This window comes from Chelonia mydas, chromosome 12, assembly GCF_015237465.2.
Source record: "Chelonia mydas isolate rCheMyd1 chromosome 12, rCheMyd1.pri.v2, whole genome shotgun sequence".
In the NCBI taxonomy this organism is placed as follows: domain Eukaryota; kingdom Metazoa; phylum Chordata; order Testudines; family Cheloniidae; genus Chelonia; species Chelonia mydas.
In genome coordinates, this window is record NC_051252.2 from 41,743,905 (window position 1) to 41,766,288 (window position 22,384).

At 45.8% G+C, this 22,384-nt stretch overlaps 1 protein-coding gene across 1 annotated transcript in view; it reads left to right on the forward strand.

Moving 5' to 3' along the window:
• Window positions 1-22,384, forward strand: part of PMFBP1 (polyamine modulated factor 1 binding protein 1) — a 356,891-nt gene that overhangs the window by 171,624 nt on the left and 162,883 nt on the right. The window contains exon 5 of the mRNA XM_043526068.1: window positions 11,167-11,299. Within this exon, the coding sequence (XP_043382003.1) occupies window positions 11,167-11,299 (133 nt within the window). The remainder of the gene's footprint in view (window positions 1-11,166; window positions 11,300-22,384) is intronic.

The window sequence follows — 22,384 nt, forward strand, 5'->3', positions numbered from 1 at the left end:
TCCGCCAAACGCCATTGGTCTCCGGGAGCTTGGCATGGGGATTCATCACCCTCTGACAGATTCCTGTTGCAAAGCCGGGATTGGCACCATCGTGAATGGTCAGCACCATCCTGGTCTCTGAGACGCGATCCCTCCTCTTGGGACTTGCGGGAGCAGGAGTCTATTCCTGCATGCCAGGGTCCTGCACTGGAGGTACCCGCTCTGCCAGCAGCACTGCCCTTTGCATTGTGGCCCCCGGGCCAGTGGCCTAGCCCCTGGAACCTTTGGAACCCTTGGGGGTTCCCACAGCCCTCGCAAGGGCCCAGGTCAGCCTCAGGGGCCTCGGATAAACCATCAGCCACGGTCTCCCACCTGCCCCCCTGACACAGAGAGCTCTGTGGAAAAGACCCCTCAGCTCCACCCTGCTCCCATGGAGGAACCAGCCGAGCAGCCTTCAGAGGCGGCAGATCCTCCGGTGCCGGCTTCCTCCTCATCCTCACCTGACAAAGCGATTACAAGGCCCCTCATCCAGTCCCACAGGATGATGCTAAGGCCCATCAGGAGCTGCTAAGAAAGGGCAGAACTCAAGTACCTTGTGCCTGCTAAAGGTTATGAGTACCTTTACAGGCACTCTGCCCGAGCTCCCTGGTGGTCTTGGCCATTAATGAATGGGAAAGGCAACGCCAGACAGGCACCACCTCGAAAAATAAAGGCTCGAGGAGGCTCAGTTTGTTCCGAAGAAAGATTTATTCGTCCTCGAGCCTCCAGCTGTGGGTGGCCAACCAGGCCGGATCCAGGGTGGGAATGATGGAGGCCAGGGAGACCATGCAGAACTTCAACTTCTTGAGATACTTGTTGAGGTCTCACAGGTCCAGAATGGGTCTCAGACACCCCTTGGCTTTGGGGATCAGAAAGTACCGGGAGTAGAATCCCTTGCCCCTGTACTCCTGAGGGACTTCCTCCACGGCCCCCACTTGCAGAAGGCTCTGAATCTCCTGGGCAAGCAGTTACTCATGAGAAGGGTCCCTACAGAGGGACAGGGAAGGGAGATAGAAGGGGGGGAACAGAAAGAAACTGAAGGGTATAACCCTGCGTCATGGTGTTGAGGACCCAGCCGTCCAAAGTTATAGAGGCCCATGCAGGGAGGAAAGGAGACAGGCTGTAGGAGAAACACAGGGAAGCAGGATCCGGGGAACAGGCTGGTAGGTCACCCTCGGGCACACCCTCAAAATGCCTGCTTACCACCCTGTTGATTGTGGATGGAGCTCGACTGGGCAGAGGGCGCCGTCTGGTGACCTTGCCGGCTTTCTGGCTGGACCCAAGATTTAGAGGCCCAGGGTCCATAAGGTCGCCCAGGAATCCTTGAACCCGTGCAGTTTTGTGTCTGTCTGTTCAGCAAATAGAGCTTAGCCATCGAATGGGAGGTCCTGTATTGACTGTTGGACTTCCATCGACAGACCCAGCCACTGCAGCCCTCCTCATCGAGATGGCCGAAGCCATGGTTCTGGTCGCAGAGTCTGCTGCGTCTGAGGCTGCCTGGAGGGCCGCTCTGGATACCGCTTTGCCGTCCTCTAGGATTGCTTGGAATTCCTTCTTGGGTTCCTCAGGCAGCAAATCCCCTAAGTTCCCTCTAAGCTGCGCAGCCGCACAGCTGCCTATTAAGCGCCGCGCAGGCCCCAGACCAGCCACAGGGCCCCAACCCAGCCCAACCCCGGACCTGCAGCAGCTAGGGGACAGGCACCCCTCCCCCGGCCCTGAGCCTGCAGCTGGAGCCCTCACCCCTATGCACCTGAATCCCTCTTCTCTAGCCCTGAGCCCCTCATCCCTGGCCCCACACCAGAGCCCTCACCCCCCTGCACCCCAACCCTTTGCCCCAGCCCTGAGCCCCCTCCCGCACTCCAAATCCCTGAGCCCCGCTCTGCCACATTAATTTTGTTATGTGCACCAATATGGAGGTGCTGTGGGGAAAAATTCAAGGGAACGCTGTGGGCCACACCTGACAAAGGTGCCTGCAGTTAGAAATGGCTTGTCTGCCTGACACTGATTGCTTACAACTGTTGTTCTCTACAGATATCAGGCAAAGTGTGTGAAATCTTTAAATCTTTAACAAATCTCTCATTAATCCCAGCTAAATAGATTAAAACCTACTGCAGGCTTTAAAAAGAAGCAAGCTGCTCAGTTGTAGGGCACTGAAAATATAAATGGTGGAAAAACAGTAAAAACAGCTTGACTTACAAATACCAGGAAGTGAGCAGTTTTCATGCAAGTAGTACCTAAGGAGGAACAGAGCAGGATGTTCCCAGTGCTCGGGGTACTTTCTGATTGGTGAGTGCAATGGGTAGTTAAATACCTAAGGACTGTAAAATGCACCCAGCTAAGGAAATTGCTTCTGTAATTGAAAATCAAGCTGAGATTTTGTGGGATCAAACTCCCAGTAGGATTTGTTTCAATTATAACTGAAGTGGTGGATTTATTCATTACAACCTTCTGTTCCTTTTCTAAGTTTAGACTGTTTATTACAGCTTTTTAAGAAGAAATTCTGAATGTAAATTCTCTAAACATTTTTATTTTTACATTTAATAAATTCAGGGGAAAAACCCCTCATGGCTCATGTTTTAGAATCCAGCTGTGTAGTTTTGGGCATGTTGTCCTTCAGCAACCCCTTTCTCTCCCTCTTTTTTCACCTGTCTGTCTGTGTGTCCCTGCCCTTTCTCACACTGTATGTTTGCTGGTTCTTCTCCATTAGTGGGAAAACTAGAACTGTGAATGTTGGCACTTATATATCTTAAATCTGCCCAGAGTCCTTAGCCCCGGGATTTCAAAGAAACCACCATGACTGTTGGCAATGAGAATTCTGGGTTGAGATCTGATACCACGGAGTGGCATGTGGCTGAACAGAAACAATGACGATTGCTCCTCAGGATTAAAGGTGACAAGCAAGGGAACTAGCAGGTTTACTGAGCTAAGTGAGAAGAAAGGGAGATCAGGAGACTGTTTGTGGGATGTCACTGGAATTTGAAGAAGCAATGTTGACTGACTGACTACGCTGAATGCATCAGACTCATTTCTGCGTGACCATACCCACATCTGAGCCCAGCTTTGTAGAAGTTGAAGGCTCCTGCAATCCTCTCCTGCTGCTCACCTTCTCTGTTCCCAGGAATGCAGAGTCTTTAGTGTAAACTGCCTTAGTTCACAATCTCATGGGTCTGCTCCGCTCTGGTTGATAGTGTTCAGGCAGCGGGGCCAACGGTAGTGGTTCTGTTTTGTACCATATGCTCTGAGATGGGCCAGGACAGTGATCTGAATGTCTTGATTTGCTGCACATTTATTTCCTATATGTTGGAGGAAGAGAAGCTCGTTAAAGGTTCTAATCCTGCAATAGCAATTGTTCTGTTAAAAACACTGGCACGTCTTGTTAAATAAAATGACCTTTTCTCCAGCCACATCAAGGAAATGGCTGAAAAATGTTCCTAATACGGTAAATAGCTCTTGTCATTTTCCTCAGATGATCACAGGATATTGTAGTTAAATGCTGAGATCTGACCAGCCTGTTCCCCAAATGCTCAGTTTCCTGGCCCTGCAAATTGCCTAAGGGTGCAGTAAGTAGGTTAATACTTGCTTTAGGGTTAGCCTGAGGGTTGGCATTCCCAGTAGGCAGAGCCGAGTTCTGTTTGTGGTGTTTTTGTGTGTGTGAGCTCATGCACATATAAGCCTGCAAGGTGATTTTCATTTGCTCCCATTTTGTTATTGTATGTTGTTCCCTTGTCATTTTTACTGCAGCAGTGGTGACAGCGATGTTTGTTACAAACAGGCTCCCTTCCCCCCTCGCACACACAAAAGCTTGTTGATTATTAAATCGTTGATTTTTGCTGCAGTTTGCTTTTTGTATCTCCTCTGTGTTCACTGTTTGTACACCAATGCGAGGAGCCTAGGTAACAAAATGGAGGAACTAGAGCTACTGGTGCAGAAAGTGAAACCAGATATTCTAGGGATAACAGAAACATGGTGGAATAGTCGTCATGACTGGACTACGGGTATTGAAGGGTATGTGCTGTTTAGGAAAGACCGAAATAAAGGTAAAGGTGGTGGAGTAGCATTGTAGATCAATGATGAAGTAGACTGTAAAGAAATAAGAAGTGATGGAATGGATATGACAGAGTCTGTCTGGGCAAAAATCACATTGGGGAAGAAAGCTATTAGAGCCTGCCCTGGGATAGTGCTTGGGGTGTGCTATAGACCGCCGGGATCTAATTTGGATATGGATAGAGCCCTTTTTAATGTTTTTAATAAAGTAAATACTAATGCAAACTGTGTGATCATGGAAGACTTTAACTTCCCAGATATAGACTGGAGGACGAGTGCTAGTAATAATAATAGGGCTCAGATTTTCCTGGATGCGATAGCTGATGGATTCCTTCACCAAGGAGTTGCTGACAAGAGGGGATGCCATTTTAGATTTGGTTTTGGTGAGTAGTGAGGACCTCATAGAAGAAATGGTTGTAGGGGACAACCTTGGTTCGAGCGATCATGAGCTAATTCAGTTCAAACTAAATGGAAGGATAAACAAAAATAGATCTGTGACTAGGGTTTTTGATTTCAAAAGAGCAAACTTAAAAAAATTAAGGAAATTAGTTACGGAAGTGGATTGGACTGAAGAACTTGTGGATCTAAAGGCGGAGGAGGCCTGGAATCCTTCAAGTCAAATTTGCAGAAACTATCAGAAGCCTGCACCTGAAGAAAGGGGGGAAAATTCATAGTCAGAAGTTGTAGACCAAGCTGGATGAGCAAGCATCTTAGAGAGGTCATTAAGAAAAAGCAGAAAGCCTACAAGTAGTGGAAGATGGGAGGGATCAGCAAGGAAAGCTACCTTATTGAGGTCAGAACATGTAGGGATAAAGGGAGAAAGGCCAAAATCCATGTAGAGTTGAACCTTGCAAAGGGAATTAAAACCAAAAGTAAAAGGTTCTATAGCCATATAAATAAGAAGAAAACAAAGAAAGAAGATGTGGAACTGCTTAACTGCTAGTTAAGGAAGTATGGGCTGGATGAATGCACTATAAGGTGGGTAGAAAGCTGGCTAGATTGTCGGGCTCAACGGGTAGTGATCAATGGCTCCATGTCTAGTTGGCAGCCGGTGTCAAATGGAGTGCCCCAGGGGTCGGTCCTGGGGCCGGTTTTGTTCAATATCTTCATAAATGATCTGGAGGATGGTGTGGATTGCACTCTCAGCAAATTTGCGGATGATACTAAACTGGGAGGAGTGGTAGATACGCTGGAGGGGAGGGATAGGATACAGAAGGACCTAGACAAATTGGAGGTTTGGGCCAAAAGAAATCTGATGAGGTTCAATAAGGATAAGTGCAGGGTCCTGCACTTAGGATGGAAGAATCCAATGCACCGCTACAGACTAGGGACCGAATGGCTAGGCAGCAGTTCTGCGGAAAAAGACCTAGGGGTGACAGTGGACGAGAAGCTGGATATGAGTCAGCAGTGTGCCCTTGTTGCCAAGAAGGCCAATGGCATTTTGGGATGTATAAGTAGGGGCATAGCGAGCAGATCGAGGGACGTGATCGTTCCCCTCTATTCGACACTGGTGAGGCCTCATCTGGAGTACTGTGTCCAGTTTTGGGCCCCACACTACAAGAAGGATGTGGATAAATTGGAGAGAGTCCAGCGAAGGGCAACAAAAATGATTAGGGGTCTAGAGCACATGACTTATGAGGAGAGGCTGAGGGAGCTGGGATTGTTTAGTCTGCAGAAGAGAAGAATGAGGGGGGATTTGATAGCTGCTTTCAACTACCTGAAAGGGGGTTCCAAAGAGGATGGCTCTAGACTGTTCTCAATGGTAGCAGATGACAGAACGAGGAGTAATGGTCTCAAGTTGCAATGGGGGAGGTTTAGATTGGATATTAGGAAAAACTTTTTCACTAAGAGGGTGGTGAAACACTGGAATGCGTTACCTAGGGAGGTGGTAGAATCTCCTTCCTTAGAGGTTTTTAAGGTCAGGCTTGACAAAGCCCTGGCTGGGATGATTTAACTGGGACTTGGTCCTGCTTCGAACAGGGGGTTGGACTAGATGACCTTCTGGGGTCCCTTCCAACCCTGATATTCTATGATTCTATGATTCTATGCTAAACACTGAGGATGGAGTGGAGGTTAAGGATAATCTAGGCATGGCCCAATATCTAAACAATTACTTTGTCTCAGTCTTTAGTGAGGCGAATGAGGAGCTTAGGGATAATATTAGGATGACAAATGGGAATGAGGGTACGGAGGTAGATATTACCACATCTGAGATACAAGCCAAACCTGAACAGCTTAATGGTACTAAATTGGGGGGCCCAGATAATTTTCATCCAGGAATATTAAAGGAACTGGCACATGAAATTGCAAGCCCATTAGCAAAAACTTTTAATGAATCTGTAAACTCTGGGGTTGTACCGAATGACTGGAGAATTGCTAACGTAGTTCCTATTTTTAAGAAAGGGAAAAAAAAGTGATCCGGGTAACTACAGGTCTGTTAGTTTGACATCTGTAGTATGCAAGGTCTTGGAAAAAATTTTGAAGGAGAAAGTAGTTAAGGACATTGAGGTCAATGGTAATTGGGACAAAATACAACATGGTTTTACAAAAGGTAGAGCATGTCAAACCAACCTGATCTCCTTCTTTGAGAAGGTAACAGATTTTTTAGACAAAGGAAACGCAGTGGATCTAATTTATCTCGATTTCAGTTAGGCATTTGATACGGTTCCACAAGGGGAATTATTAGCTAAATTGGAAAAGATGGGGATCAATATGAAAATTGAAAGGTGGATAAGGAACTGGTTAAAGGGGAGACTACAATGGGTCACACTAAAAGGTGAACTGTCAGGCTGGAAGGAGGTTACTAGTGGAGTTCCTCAGGGATTAGTTTTGGGACCAATCTTATTTCATCTTTTTATTACTGACCTTGGCACAAAAAGCGGGAATTACTAATCAAGTTTGCAGATGACACAAAGCTGGGAGGTATTGCCAATACAGAGAAGGATGGGATATCATACAGGAAGATCTAGATGACCTTATAAACTGGAGTAATAGTAATAGGATGGTTTCAGAGTAGCAGCCATGTTAGTCTGTATTTGCAAAAAGAAAAGGAGTACTTGTGGCACCTTAGAGACTAACCAATTTATTTGAGCATAAGCTTTCGTGAGCTACAGCTCACTTCATCGGATGCATTCAGTGAAAAATAGAGTGGGGAGATTTATATACATAGAGAACATGAAACAATGGCTGTTACCATACACACTGTAACCAGAGTGATCACTTAAGGTGAGCTATTACCAGCAAGAGAGCAGGGGTGGTGGGGAGAACCTTTTGTAGTGATAATCAAGGTGGGCCATTTCCAGCAGTTGACAGGAACGTCTGAGGAACAGTGGGGGGTGGGGATAAACATGGGGAAATAGTTTTACTTTGTGTAATGACCCATCCACTCCCGGTCTCTATTCAAGCCTAAGTTAATTGTATCCAGTTTGCAAATTAATTCCAATTCAGCAGTCTCTCATTGGAGTCTGTTTTTGAAGTTTTTGTGTTGAAGAATTGCCACTTTTAGGTCTGTAATCGAGTGACTAGAGAGGTTGAAGTGTTCTCCAACTGGTTTTTGAATGTTATAATTCTTGACGTCTGATTTGTGTCCATTTATTCTTTTACGTAGAGACTGTCCAGTTTGACCAATGTACATGGCAGAAGGGCATTGCTGGCACACGATGGCATATATCACATTGGTAGATGTGCAGGTGAACGAGCCTCTGATATTATGGCTGATGTGATTAGGCCCTATGATGGTGTCCCCTGAATAGATATGTGGACACAGTTGGCAACGGGCTTTGTTGCAAGGATAGGTTCCTGGGTTAGTGGTTCTGTTGTGTTGTGTGTGGTTGCTGGTGAGTATTTGCTTCAGGTTGGGGGGCTGTCTGTAAGCAAGGACTGGCCTGTCTCCCAAGATCTGTGAGAGTAATGGGTCGTCCTTCCGGATAGGTTGTAGATCCTTGATGATGCATTGGAGAGGTTTTAGTTGGGGGCTGCAGGAGATGGCTAGTGGCGCTCTGTTATTTTCTTTGTTGGGCCTGTCCTGTAGTAGGTGACTTCTGGGTACTCTTCTCGCTCTGTCAATCTGTTTCTTCACTTCAGCAGGTGGGTACAGCTCTCGTCCCCTAATGCCCCTACTCTACTTGCGCTACATTGATGACATCTTCATCATCTGGACCCATGGAAAAGAAGCCACTGAATGTATCCGATGAAGTGAGCTGTAGCTCATGAAAGCTTATGCTCAAATAAATTTGTTAGTCTCTAAGGTGCCAGTAATAGGATGAAATTTAATAGTGAAAAGTGCAAGGTCATGCATTTAGAGATTAATAACAAGAATTTTTGTTATAAACTGGGGATGCATCACTTGGAAGTAACAGAGGAGGAGAAGGCCCTTGGGGTATTGGTCGATCACAGGATGACTATGAGCTGCCAATGTGATATGGCCGTGAAAAAAGCTAATGCGGTCTTGGGATGCATCAGGCGAGGTATTTCCAGTAGAGATAAGGAGGTGTTAGTACTGTTATACAAGGCACTGGTATATTCATCTGGAATATTCTGGTCTCCCATGTTTAAGAAAGATGAATTCAAACTGGAACAGGTACAGAGAAGGGCTACTAGGATCATCCGAGGAATGGAAAACCTGTCTTATGAAAGGAGACTCAAAGAGCTTGGCTTGTTTAGCCTAACCAGAAGAAGGCTGAGAGGAGATATGATTGCTCTCTATAAATATATCAGAGGGATAAATACCACGGAGGGAGAAGTATTATTTCAGCTCAGTACCAATGTGGACACAAGAACAAATGGATATAAACTGGCCATCAGGAAGTTTAGACTAGAAATTAGACGAAGGTTTCTAACCATCAGAGGAGTGAAGTTCTGGAACAGTCTTCCAAGGGAAGCAGTGGGGGCAAAAGGCTAAGCTTGATAAGTTTATGGAAGGGATGATATGATGGGATAGCCTAATTTTGGCAATTAATAGATCTTCAACTGTTAGCGGTAGATATGCCCGATGGCCTGTGATGGGATGTTAGATGGGGTGGGATCTGGGTTACTACAGAGAATTCTTTCCTGGGTGTCTGGCTGGTGAGTCTTGCCCACATGCTCAGGGTTTAGCTGATCGCCATATTTGGGGTCAGGAAGGAATTTTCCTCCAGGGCAGATTGGCAGAGGCCCTGGGGGTTTTTCGCCTTCCTCTGCAGCGTGGGGCACAGGTCTCTTGCTGAAGGATTCTCTGCACATCGAGGTCTTTAAACGATGATTTGAGGACTTCAATAGCTCAGACATAGGTTAGAGGTTTGTTACAGGAGTGCATGGGTGAGACTTTATGGCCTGCATTGTGCAGTAGGTCAGACTAGACGATCCTAATGTTCCCTTCTGACCTTAAAGTCTGTGATTAGTTCCTACTACTGTCCTGCCCAATTTTTGACTCCTGAGTTGGGAACAGGCGGTGGGAGCAAGAGACAAGGAGAGAGAAGTGGAGGAAATGCAAACGTGGAATTTGCGTCTCTGATTGTGACTTGCTCACTGCACAGACAACCTTATTACAACAAGAGGAAATGGATGCTGGTGTGTCTTATGCTTCCTAGCCATAGCCTGCATGCTGGATTCTCTCCTGGCTGACTAATGGCAGAACCCAGCTACAATGCACTGGCAGCAGAAAGTCTGCCTGGAAGAGGGTTGCAATAGCACAAGGTACCTGCAACCCCCATTATTTTGCTTAGGGACCCAGAGCCAGCCAGTGCTGTCCCAAAAGTGGGCAGCACCAGCCAAGAGCCCAGGAAATACATCAGATCTGCATATCCCCTAGGCATTATCCACCAGCAAGGTGTCTGTGGAACCTAGAATGTAAGTTAAAGCTCTTTCCTGCAGAATCCCTGTGAATAGCTCTGTGAAGAGCAGCTTCCTCCACTGGTTTAGGGGATGCAAATTGCATACCCAGCCTGTCTTAACAGAGGTGAATCGAGTACCACATATCCCCCTCCTGTGTAAAGCCTGTGGGAGAGGAAAACTCACCTGTAAATCTCAAGGGGTGTGTTAGATTGACAGTCTGCTGAATCTTCACCTTGTAGAGGAGGGGCTGGCAGCTCTGCAGACGGTTCAAGGCACATGGCTTGCCAAATGCTTTATTGGGCTGAGATCTGTAGGAAAACACCCTACAGATCCCTGTCCCACAAGAGAGATTCCCTCCATGCTACCTCAAGTCCCCACCACTCCATCTGCAGTCACCTGGCACACCATCCTACTGTACAGCCATTGATATGCCCTTGACAGCCCATCACCCCTCAGTGATATCCTATTTTGCACCATAAGCTACTGTGCCCTGAAAGGGGACCATTAATCCTTCCTTTCTCCTGGGCACACTGTCTTCTGAGCACCCACATAGCAGCCACAAAGGAGATGGGGTGACTAGGTGGTGGTGCAGAATGCTACCACGTAGCTGTCTTCCCCCTCCCCCAACCTAGTCTTTTAGATTTTTTGTGATTTTGCTCCCCTTTGCACCATGCATTGGATGGGAGCATCTGGGTTCCTGTGTGGACAGTCACAGCCATGTCGCTGGTGTCTCTTTACCATACCCTACATACTGAAGACAGTGACTGTGTGTATAGGGCTTTTGGTGTCCCCTGCACAGGGTCCTACATCCTTTCTGCACCCTACCTCACTAGTGTCCTTAGGAAGAGGCTCTGCCAAGCCAGACAGTGGCATGGGGGGGTAGGGATTGGGGCTAAATCCCAGCTGGGATTCTTCCTGACCTATGCAATCAGGAGCAGCTGAACATAAGCTTCGAAAGGGCTGTTGTCATGAGAGGCCAACCCTGGGGTTTGCTGACCAGAAGCAGGAGCTCTGAGATGTAAGAGCTGCTCTGTTTATGGTGGGTTTTTTTATTGTTTGCTAGAGTTTAGACTGTTCAGCTGCAGGAAGGAAAGGTGGCCTGAGACTTTGTATTTTGTCAGTTGAATCCTGTAAATTAGCAGTAGCTTCTAGAGAGGATGTCTTATTGTTTAACCTGGGCCACCTGTGCACGTTCTCTCTGGCTGCTAAGACTCACGTCACAAGGACATGTCTCTGATTTCCATCTTTCCTCTGCCGGGAGTCCTTTTTCACTGGTATTTTAATTTGTTTCAGTGTCACTCCACCACAGCAAACAATGGAGCAAGAAGAACTGAGGGTTCAGCTGGCATCTAAAGAGCAGCTTATTCATCAGTTCAAGTTCCATCTGATGGAGGCAAATCACAGCCAGGAAAAGTCAAAAGCAGAGGTAGGTTCTGCCTTGCTTGCAGGTACCACGTGTCTGCTCTGAATGAACCATGCAGGAAGGTGTCTGCATAGCTGTTTCTTGCAACTCAACTGCTTGAAGCACTACTGGGAAGCCTAGCGTTGTGAATCCTAAAAGAGTCCAGCCCATCACAGATGATGGCCACTTACAATTGACATTGGGAAAGGAGTAGCTGGTGGAGGTGAAAGATTCAGATTCCAGGCCACTGATTTACAGTGAGACAAGATGACACTGTGCTGAAAGGATTCCCCAAGTGACTGAGTGACCATAGATTGTGACTAGTGGTGACTGGGTTGATGGGGGGTGATCACTGAATCTGATCACAGGTAAGGAAAGGAAAGGATCTCCAGAGGCAAGTTAAGAGGAGTCATAACCACATAGACACTAGCACTGCGATTGAAACAGACCTTCACAATTCCCATTGCGAAATCAAGCTGGTCATTTTGATAGATCTTCCTTGGAGGGAACATGAAAACATCTGCTCAATGCGGAGTGGCAGTCAAAAAGGCTAACAATGTTAGGAACCATTAGGAAAGGGATAGATAAGATAGAAGATATCATAATGCCACTATATAAATCCATGGTACACCCACACATTGAATATTGCATGCAGCTCTGGTCACCCTCTCTCAAAAAAGATTGATTAGAATTAGAAAAGGTGTAGAGAAGGGCAACAAAAATGATTAGGAGTGTGGAGCAACTTCCATATGAGGAGAGATTAAAAAGACCGAGACTGTTCAGCTTAGAAAAGAGACAACTAAGGGTGGGGGAGACCATGATAGAGGTCTATAAAGTCATGAACAGTGTGGAGAAAGTGAATAAGGAAGTGTTATTTCCCAAAACTCAAGAACCAGGGGTTACCCAATGAAATTAATAGGCAGCAGGTTTAAAACAAACACAAGTTCTTCACTCAGTGTATGGTCAACCTGTGGAACTCGTTGCCAGAGGATGTTATGACAGCTAAAAGTGTAACTGGGTTCAAAAAGGAATTAGATAAGCTCATGGGGGATAGATCCATCAGTGGCTATTAGCCAGGATGGGCAGGGATGGTGTCCCTAGCCTGTTACTGCCAGAAGCTGGGAATGGGTGACAGAGGATTGATCACTTGATGATTACCTGTTCTGTTCATTCCCTCTGGGGCACCTGGCACTGGCCACTGTCGGCAGACAGGATACAGGGCTAGATGGACCTTTGGTCTGACTCAGTATGGCTGTTCTTATGTTCTTATCTGCAATAGGTACACTGCTCTCATTTGTGAGAGAATGTATTAGCTAAGATGATCAGGCATGTAGCCCCATGCTCTGGGTGTCCCTAAATCTTTGACTGCTAGAAGATGGGACTGGATGACAGAGGATGGATCACTTGCTCTGTTCTGTTCTCTCCCTCTGAAGCATCTGGCTCCAGCCACTGTTGAAAGACAGGATACTGGGCTGGATGGACCATTGGTCTGACCCAGTATGGCCATTCTTATGTTCTTATTTTCTTCTGCATGCTTACATATGCATATAGCTAACTACCAAGCGGGGATGGCCAGATGTCAGTTTGAATTGTGGGAGAAGATGGCTCTTTGCACAAGCATCTACCAGAGGACTAAAGGAAGTTAACATCATCCATTATTAATGAAGGCCAAAATATAGCCAGACATGCCCTTAGGGCATCATTTGCCATGTCTGATGCTGTCTCTAGATCATTGGCAACAGCAATAACTCTATGTAGACATGCTTGGCTATATTCCTCTCCTCTCCCACCGGATACCAGGCCCAAAACAGAAGATTTACCCTTCGACAGAGATGGCTTATTTAGTGTTAAGACTGATGATACATTGGTAAGCTGAAGGACACTCTGTTACAGCTAGGTCTCAAGAACTCATGCCACTTTACAGAAGAACTTCTACTCCAGTGTTCAGATATCACAGACAGCACGTACCAACTTCTTCATCCACTTCTTATCAGAAGAGGCAACTGTACCATCAGCAGCACCATCAGCCACAAACATTCTCAGATGCATGACAGGAAGAAACCCTTCAAACCTCATATGAGCACAAAGAATCCCTCAGCCGCATCTGCTTTGCCACATGCCAACCCTCAGGTCTGACCTGTTAGTTGACAGCTTCAAACCAATTTTAGTAAATCAATTTGGGAGCCCTCTGTCCAAATTTTACAATGCTTGGACAACTATCATCTTGGACTTAATGGGTTTTAGATATAGTAAAAGAAGGTTATACTGTCCCATTCAGATCACTCCCTCTGTACAAATCCCTCCCTCCCTCTTCAGGGACCCCTCCCACAAGAGTGTGTTATGAATAGAAGTACAAGCTCTTCTGAGCATGGTTGCTATAAAACAAGTTCCCTTGGCTTCCAGAAACAAAAGATTCCACTCCCATTCCTTTCTAATTCCCAAAAAGAAGGGAGACCTCAGACTGATCTTAGGTCTCTGGGATCTAAACAAATATATCAGGAAGTTTCCATTCAGGATACTTTCCTGGGATCTAATTATTCTGCTCTAGATTGGTCTGCTGCTCTTGAACTCAGAGGCATATTTCCACATTCCCATTAGATCATCCCACCAAACGTGCTTATGCTTTGCCCTTCATTTACACCACTTTCAGTGCAGTCCTACCTTTCAGTCTCTCCACGTCACCCAGAGTATTTACAGTGTTTAGCTCCAGTAGTGAGAAAGCGAGTTTCTTCTGTATTCCCGTATTTAGATGATTGGTTGCTAAAGGACCAATGCAAAGAAGAATTAGAGGCAGCCATTCAGAACACTTATTCTCTATTTGGAACCCTGGGTCTCATCAAAAACAAACAAAAATCACTTCTCATTCCCTTCATAGGGGAGCCCTTCGACTCTGTCAAAGGAAGGGCCTTTCTGCTGGAGGAGAGGGGTCCTAAAATAACAGATTCCATACCTTTATTGATGACACCCAGTTCACATGGCAGAGCTTTTTCTGAAGCCACTGAGACGAGTGGCATCGATGACATTTGTAGCACCTATGCCACACTCAGAATGAGGCCTCTTTAGCCTTGGTCCTGAAGAATTCCGACCCCAGCATTGTCAGGAGGCTGAAGAGGGTTATAGAATCGCTCAAGACTCTTCGTTCTCCAGCACAGTAGCTACATCTGCAGACTGTGTCCAAGGAAGTATTCAGCCCATGTCAGCCACAGTTAATAGTAACCACGGGTGCATCCAAGGTAGGCACATCTTTACACTCAGGTAGTAAAGGATCTTTGGAGCCTCAAAGAATCCCAGGTTTCAGAGTAGCAGCCGTGTTAGTCTGTATCCGCAAAAAGAACAGGAGTACTTGTGGCACCTTAGAGACTAACAAATTTATTAGAGCACAAGCTTTCGTGGGCTACAGCCCACTTCGTCGGATGCATAGACTGGAACATATAGTAAGAAGATAGATATATACATATATATATTATATATATACAGAGAAGGTGGAAGTTGCCATACAAACTGTAAGAGGCTAATTAGTTAAGATGAGCTATTATCAGCAGGAGAAAAAAACTTTTGTAGAGATAATCAAGATAGCCCGTTTAGACAGTTGACAAGAAGGTGTGAGAATACTTAACTTAGGGAAATAGATTCAGTATGTATAATGACCCAGCCACTCCCAGTCTCTATTCAAACCCAAGTTAATGGTATTTAGTTTGCATATTAATTCAAGCTCAGCAGTTTCTCGTTGGAGTCTGTTTTTGAAGCTTTTCTGTTGCAAAATTGCCACCCTTAAATCTTTTACTGAGTGGCCAGAGAGGTTGAAGTGTTCTCCTACCGGTTTTTGAATGTTATGATTCCTGATTTCAGATTTGTGTCCATTTATTCTTTTGCGTAGAGACTGTCTGGTTTGGCCAATGTACGTGGCAGAGGGGCATTGCTGGCACATGATGGCATAGATCACCTTGGTAGATGTGCAGGTGAACGAGCCCCTGATGGCATGGCTAATGTGATTAGGTCCTATGATGGTGTCACTTTAATAAATATGTGGACAGAGTTGGCATCGGGCTTTGTTGCAAGGATAGGTTCCTGGGTGGTGTGTGGTTGCTTGAGAGTATTTGCTTCAGGTTGGGGGCTGTCTGTAAGCGAGGACTGGTCTGTCTCCCAAGATCTGTGAGAGTGAGGGATCATTTTTCAGGATAGGTTGTAAATCTTTGATAATGCGTTGGAGAGGTTTTAGTTGGGGGCTGAAGGTGACAGCTAGCGGTATTCTGTTATTTTCTTTGTTGGGCCTGTCCTGTAGTAGGTGACTTCTGGGTACTCTTCTGGCTCTGTCAATCTGTTTTTTCACTTCAGCAGGTGCGTATTATAGTTTTAAGAATGCTTGATAGAGATCTTGTAGGTGTTTGTCTTTGTCTGAGGGATTGGAGCAAATGTGGTTGTATCTTAGAGCTTGGCTGTAGACAATGGATCGTGTGGTGTGTCCTGGATGGGAGCTGGAGGCATGTAGGTAAGTATAGCGGTCAGTAGGTTTCCGTATAGGGTGGTGTTTATGTGACCATCATAGAATTATAGAATATGCGGTTTGGAAGGGACCTTAGGAGGTCATCTAGTCCAACTCCCCGCTCAAAGCAGGACCAATCCCCAATTTTTTCCCCAGATCCCTAAATGACCCCCTCAAGGATTGAACTCACAACCCTGGGTTTAGCAGGCCAATGAGCTATCTCTCCCCTCATTGAGCTATCCCTCCCTAATCGCTTATTAGCACAGTAGCGTCCAGGAAATGGACCGCTTGTGTGGATTGGTCTAGGCTGAGGTTGATGGTGGGATGGAAATTGTTGAAATCATGGTAGAATTCCTCAAGGGCTTCTTTTCCATGGGTCCAGATGATGAAGATGTCATCAATGTAGCGCAAGTAGAGTAGGGGCGTTAAGGGACAAGAGCTAAGGAAACATTGTTACACACAAATGTATTGGAGCTATGGGCAATCCATCTGGCCCACAAAATGTTTCTCCTGCAGATACACAATACAGTTATCCAGCTTGCCACAGACAACGTGGCTGCAGTTTATTACGTGAACAAACAAGGAAGGACTTATTTGACCCACCTATTCAACAAAGCGATAGAGCTATGGGATTGGTGCATATAGTACAACATTTACCTGATTGCCTTACATATTGTAAAAGAACACAAGTTAGCAGATTGCCTCAGCAGAGAATTGTCACAAATGCACAGATGGTCCCCAAAGAATTCATTAATTCAGGATATCTTCAAACATTGGTGATTATTAACTGCAGGCCTGTTTGCCAGCACACTCAATGCAAAATGCCCTCTTTTCTGCTTACAAACAGGAGTGGACAGGCTATCTTTGACAGACACATTTCTCCTAAACTGGGGAATGGATCTCATGTATGCATTTCTCCCATTCCTTTTAATTCCCAAAGTTCTAAACAAAGAAAAGCAAGATTCTGCCAGGATGACTGTAATCACTCTAGCATGGCTGAGACAACAATGGTACGCCGACCTACTCCACTTATCCCAAGACAATTACAGGACTCTGCTATTATTGATGGATCTATTTTCACAGCCACAGGGGAAAGTGCTCCACCCAGACCTCAAATTGTTACCTCTAACAGCTTGGGTGAAAGGATGTGGATGGGAATAGAGCGCTCATGATCCACTGAGGTTCAGTGAATTTTATTAATGCTAGGAAACGCTCTGCTAGAAAGTGTGATGACTTCAAATGGAAAAGATTCATGATATGGGCAGAAAATAGAAATGTAGATCCAGTTTCAGCCCCCATTCAGATGGTCTTAGAATATCTGTTACATTTAGAAACAGAGGGTCTATCGTTATCACCTGTTAGAGGACACTTAGCGGCTATTTCATCATACATACACGTATTAGGGACAAACCCATTTTCTCACACGACATAGTGAAGAGATTTTTGAAGGGTCTGCTGAACCTTTATCCATTCACCAGAGACCTTGTCCCCTTGGAATTTGAATTTAGTACGGACTCAAATGAGGCCTTTTGAGCTATTATGAAATTGCTATTATAAAAGCTGATTTTAAAGAAAATTAAAATAGGGAGCAATCACTTCTGCTATACAAATTAGTGATCTGCATGCACTCATGGCAGATTCCCCCCTATTCTATTTTCCATCGGGACAAGGTGGTCCTTAGGCTATATCCTAAATTCATTCCAAAAATTGTTTCCGATTTCCATGTAAATCAATATATAAATTTACCTGTATTTTTTCCAAATTTCATATAAGTAAGGGAGATGCTAGATTACATTATTTAAATGCAAAAAGAATGCAGTCATGTTACCTGGATAGAACTCAGGACTTTAAGTAGTTTATCTCTTATACCGCCTATTCAAAGGGTAGGACCATTTCAGCGCAATCATTGTCTAGATGGGTCAGACGTTGTATAAGGGAGTGCTATAGGGCAGCTTTGCTTTCCCCTCCCGGTCCCGTTAGTGCTCAGAGTATCGGGGAATGGCTGCATCTCCAGCAGTTTTCAAGCACGTTCCCATTATTGACATTTGCAAGGCCTCTTTGTCTCACTTCCGTATTGAGGTACTGCTCACCAAACGTCCCAAGAATGGGAGGATGCAGAGGGCACTTGAAGAAATGAAGGTTACTTGCTTGTAACTGGAGTTCTCTGAGATACACTCTGCACATTCACACTCCCCGCCTGCCTTCCATGCTTCTGCAGAATCCTAATTGTATCATAACTCGGTATTTCCTGTTAGCATTTTGAAGAAACTGAGGCAGCCATGATGCCAATGCCCCTTCTGTGGCCATGCCCCTGACTGGCACGAGCACTGGGCACAAGAGGGAAGGGGTGAGATGCCTCTAAAAGGCACTGCTCTAGAAGGTTCCACTGTCCTAGCTGCACCAGGCTGGTGCATCCCAAGGGTGGGAATATGCAGAGGGCACTTGAAGAAGAACTCCAGGTACAAGTAACCTCCATTTTCCAGTCTTGTTGATGACCCTTATGGGGCCAATATGCTTTCATGTGTTGGAATTTCTGGGTTTTCATTTGCTTTTTTTTTTTTTAAACTACGATGTTTGTGCAACTTTACTTTGTCCCCGTTGTGTGTATGAATCACAATAGTCTTTAATTACACCATCATGTACTATTTTTTCCACAGGATCCCTGCTCCAGTCAGTGCACAGGATAGACAGTGATCTGGGAAAGAATCAGGGTAGTGCAGTTAATGACGCTGATGTCTGTAGGATTCTGCCTTGTTTGTTGCAGAACTTGTAAGGTGCGGAGTGAATGAGGGAAGAGACTGCAGGAGGGTCTCATGGTTCAGGCAGTTGAATGTCAGCCTCTGCCATATGGTACCTGTATGATTCTGGGCAAGTCACTTAAATCACATTTTTCACAGTTGCTCTCTAATTGTGTGTTCCTCATTTTCTAGACTGCCCAACTTGAAACACCTGAAATCTGATATGCAAAAGTGCTGAGCACTCACACTGCAACTGAAGTCAATGGGCGCTGTGCTTTGAACATAAAAAGTGCTATAAAGTGAAATATTAGGCACAAATGTCTCAAATTGAACACCTATAATTAGTGGAAGTTTATGACAATTTTGGTCTTAATTTCTCTCTGCCTCTATTCCCCATCTGTAAAATGGGAATAATTATACCCCTTTTCCCTCACAGGGGTGTTGTGAAGATAAATTGATTCATTAATGTTTGTGAAACACTCAGATATTATAGCAGTGAGCACTTGTGATGGGTTGTACTTAGGGTTACCACCTTTGAAATGCAAAAAACCCAGCACTCCCAACAAGGCAAGCCCGACAAGGCAAGCCCACCGCAACCCCAAACACAAGGTAACTCTGCAACTCCCCACTTTCAACAGCCACTTATAGTATCTAGAGAGATAACACATATAGATAAGATTGATCATATAATTGATGATAAACGGACGTTTGTATTATAGAATCATAGAATATCAGGGTTGGAAGGGACCTCAGGAGGTCATCTAGTCCAACCCCCTGCTCAAAGCAGGACCAATCCACAACTAAATCATCCCAGCCAGGGCTTTGTCAAGCCTGACCTTAAAAACTTCTAAGGAAGGAGATTCCACCACCTCCCTAGGTAACGCATTCCAGTGTTTCACCACCCTCCTAGTGAAAAAGTTTTTCCTAATATCCAACCTAAACCTTCCCCAGTGCAACTTGAGACCATTACTCCTTGTTCTGTCATCAGCTACCACTGAGAACAGTCTAGATCCATCCTCTTTGGAACCCCCCTTCAGGTAGTTAAAAGCATCTATCAAATCCCCCCTCATTCTTCTCTTCCACAAACTAAACAATCCCAGTTCCCTCAGCCTCTCCTCATAAGTCATGTGTTCCAGTCCCCTAATCATTTTTGTTGCCCTCCGCTGGACTCTTTCCAATTTTTCCACATCCTTCTTGTAGTGTGGGGCCCAAAACTGGACACAGTACTCCAGATGAGTTGCAATGGGGGAGGTTTAGATTGGATATTAGGAAAAACTTTTTCACTAAGAGGGTGGTGAAACACTGGAATGCGTTACCTAGGGAGGTGGTAGAATCTCCTTCCTTAGAGGTTTTTAAGGTCAGGCTTGACAAAGCCCTGGCTGGGATGATTTAACTGGGACTTGGTCCTGCTTCGAGCAGGGGGTTGGACTAGATGACCTTCTGGGGTCCCTTCCAACCCTGATATTCTATGATTCTATGAGGCCTCACCAATGTCGAATAGAGGGGAACGATCACGTCCCTCGATCTGCTGGCAATGCCCCTACATATACATCCCAAAATGCCATTGGCCTTCTTGGCAACAAGGGCACACTGTTGACTCATATCCAGCTTCTCGTCCACTGTAACCCCTAGGTCCTTTTCTGCAGAACTGCTGCCGAGCCATGCGGTCCCTAGTCTGTAGCGGTGCATGGGATTCTTCCGTCCTAAGTGCAGGACTCTGCACTTGTCCTTGTTGAACCTCATCAGATTTCTTTTGGCCCAATTCTCTAATTTGTCTAGGGCCCTCTGTATCCCATCCCTACCCTCCAGCCTATCTACCTCTCCTCCCAGTTTAGTGTCATCTGCAAACTTGCTGAGGGTGCAATCCACACCATCCACCAGATCATTTATGAAGATATTGAAGAAAACCGGCCCAAGGACCAACCCTTGGGGCACTCCACTTGATACCGGCTGCCAGCTAGACATGGAGCCATTGATCACTATCCGTTGAGCCCGACAATCTAGCCAGCTTTCTATCCACCTTATAGTCCATTCATCCAGCCCATACTTCTTTAACTTGCTGGCAAGAATACTGTGGGAGACTGTGTCAAAAGCTTTGCTAAAGTCAAGGAACAACACGTCCACTGCTTTCCCCTCATCCACAGAGCCAGTTATCTCGTCATAGAAGGCAATTAGATTAGTCAGGCATGACTTGCCCTTGGTGAATCCTTGCCCTTGGTGAATCCATGCTGACTGTTCCTGATCACTTTCTTCTCCTCTAAGTGCTTCAGAATTGATTCCTTGAGGACCTGCTCCATGATTTTTCCAGGGACTGAGGTGAGGCTGACTGGCCTGTAGTTCCCCGGATCCTCCTTCTTCCCTTTTTTAAAGATGGGTACTACATTAGCCTTTTTCCAGTCGTCCGGGACTTCCCCCGATCGCCATGAGTTTTCAAAGATAATGGCCAATGGCTCTGCAATCACATCTGCCAACTCGTTTAGCACTCTCGGATGCAGCGCATCCGGCCCCATGGACTTGTGCTCGTCCAGCTTTTCTAAATGGTCCCGAACCACTTCTTTCTCACAGAGGGCTGGTCACCTCCTCCCCATGCTGTGCTGCCCAGTGCAGCAGTCTGGGAGCTGACCTTGTTCGTGAAGACAGAGGCAAAAAAAGCATTGAGTACATTAGCTTTTTCCACATCCTCTGTCACTAGGTTGCCTCCCTCATTCAGTAAGGGGCCCACACTTCCCTTGACTTTCTTCTTGTTGCTAACAAACCTTATCAACACGTTTGCCAGCCAATCTTTGTAGTGTTTTGTTTAGTCAGTTGCCATTGAATGTGCAGTTTCTGATGCGAGTATTTTTTTTTTTCGGGAGTGTAGTAGGATCACTCGCACCATCGCCCTGATCTTTGATTATTTAATACGCCTCAGGTGTCTCCTCACTCTCGCATGCCTCAAACCCTCTCTCACATGCACACACAATGGTGGGCAGACAGCTGCTGTATTTTCAACAGTTTTGATCTGTCATCGCTTAAACTGGGAAGTTGGAACACTGCAGCATTTTTAGCTGGACACAGAAATTTTTACCATTCACTATCCCTGTGTATTGTGATGATGATGCAAATCTTTAGAGCCATGTAAAAAACCCCAGCAGATTAAATTATTTTCCTGGCAACTAGCAAATCCATAAAAAAACTGATAAGGCTAGTCAAATACCAGCTGGGTTATAACCCTAGTTGTACTGGGGTCTTTGAGGCTCCCTGCTGGAGACCTCATGGTCCTATCATACTCTGCCCCAAACAAGGAGCAGTGAAAGTGGGTCCTCCAGTGCTGCCTAGAAAGGCTTCAGGGAAGCAGCCAATTAGAGCACAGCAGACTCAGTTAAAAGGAGCTGCAGGGCCTGAGCTGATCAGTTGCTGGCTGTGACCAGAAGGGTGAGGAAGGAGTGGAAGGCTGTAAAATGCCACGGGTAATGGAGGAGAAACCCTGCTCAAGCAGGGACAGGTCTGGGAAGCTCTCCAGGCACAGAGACTTAAGAAATTAAAAAGGGGGCAGAGACTGTTACAAGCTCTCCATGCAAAGAGGCCTGGGCAAAGACCCTGAGGAGTCAGGACAGGGATGGAGCAACTCTTCAGGCAAGGAGGCCTGGGAGAGGCCCTGCTCAAACAGAGAACAGACAGAGTAGCCAAGCAGGTGATGGGACAGGGTGGGAAGCAGCCCAGGTAGAGTGACCAGATGGCAACTGTGAAAAATAGGGACAGGTGGGGGGTAATAGGTACCTATATAAGACAGCCCCAAATATTGGGACTGTCCCTATAAAATTGGGACATCTGGTCACCCTAAGTCCAGGCAATGCAGTAGCAGCAGCTATGAAAGAAAGCAGCCCATGGCTGCTATTTGCAGGGTCC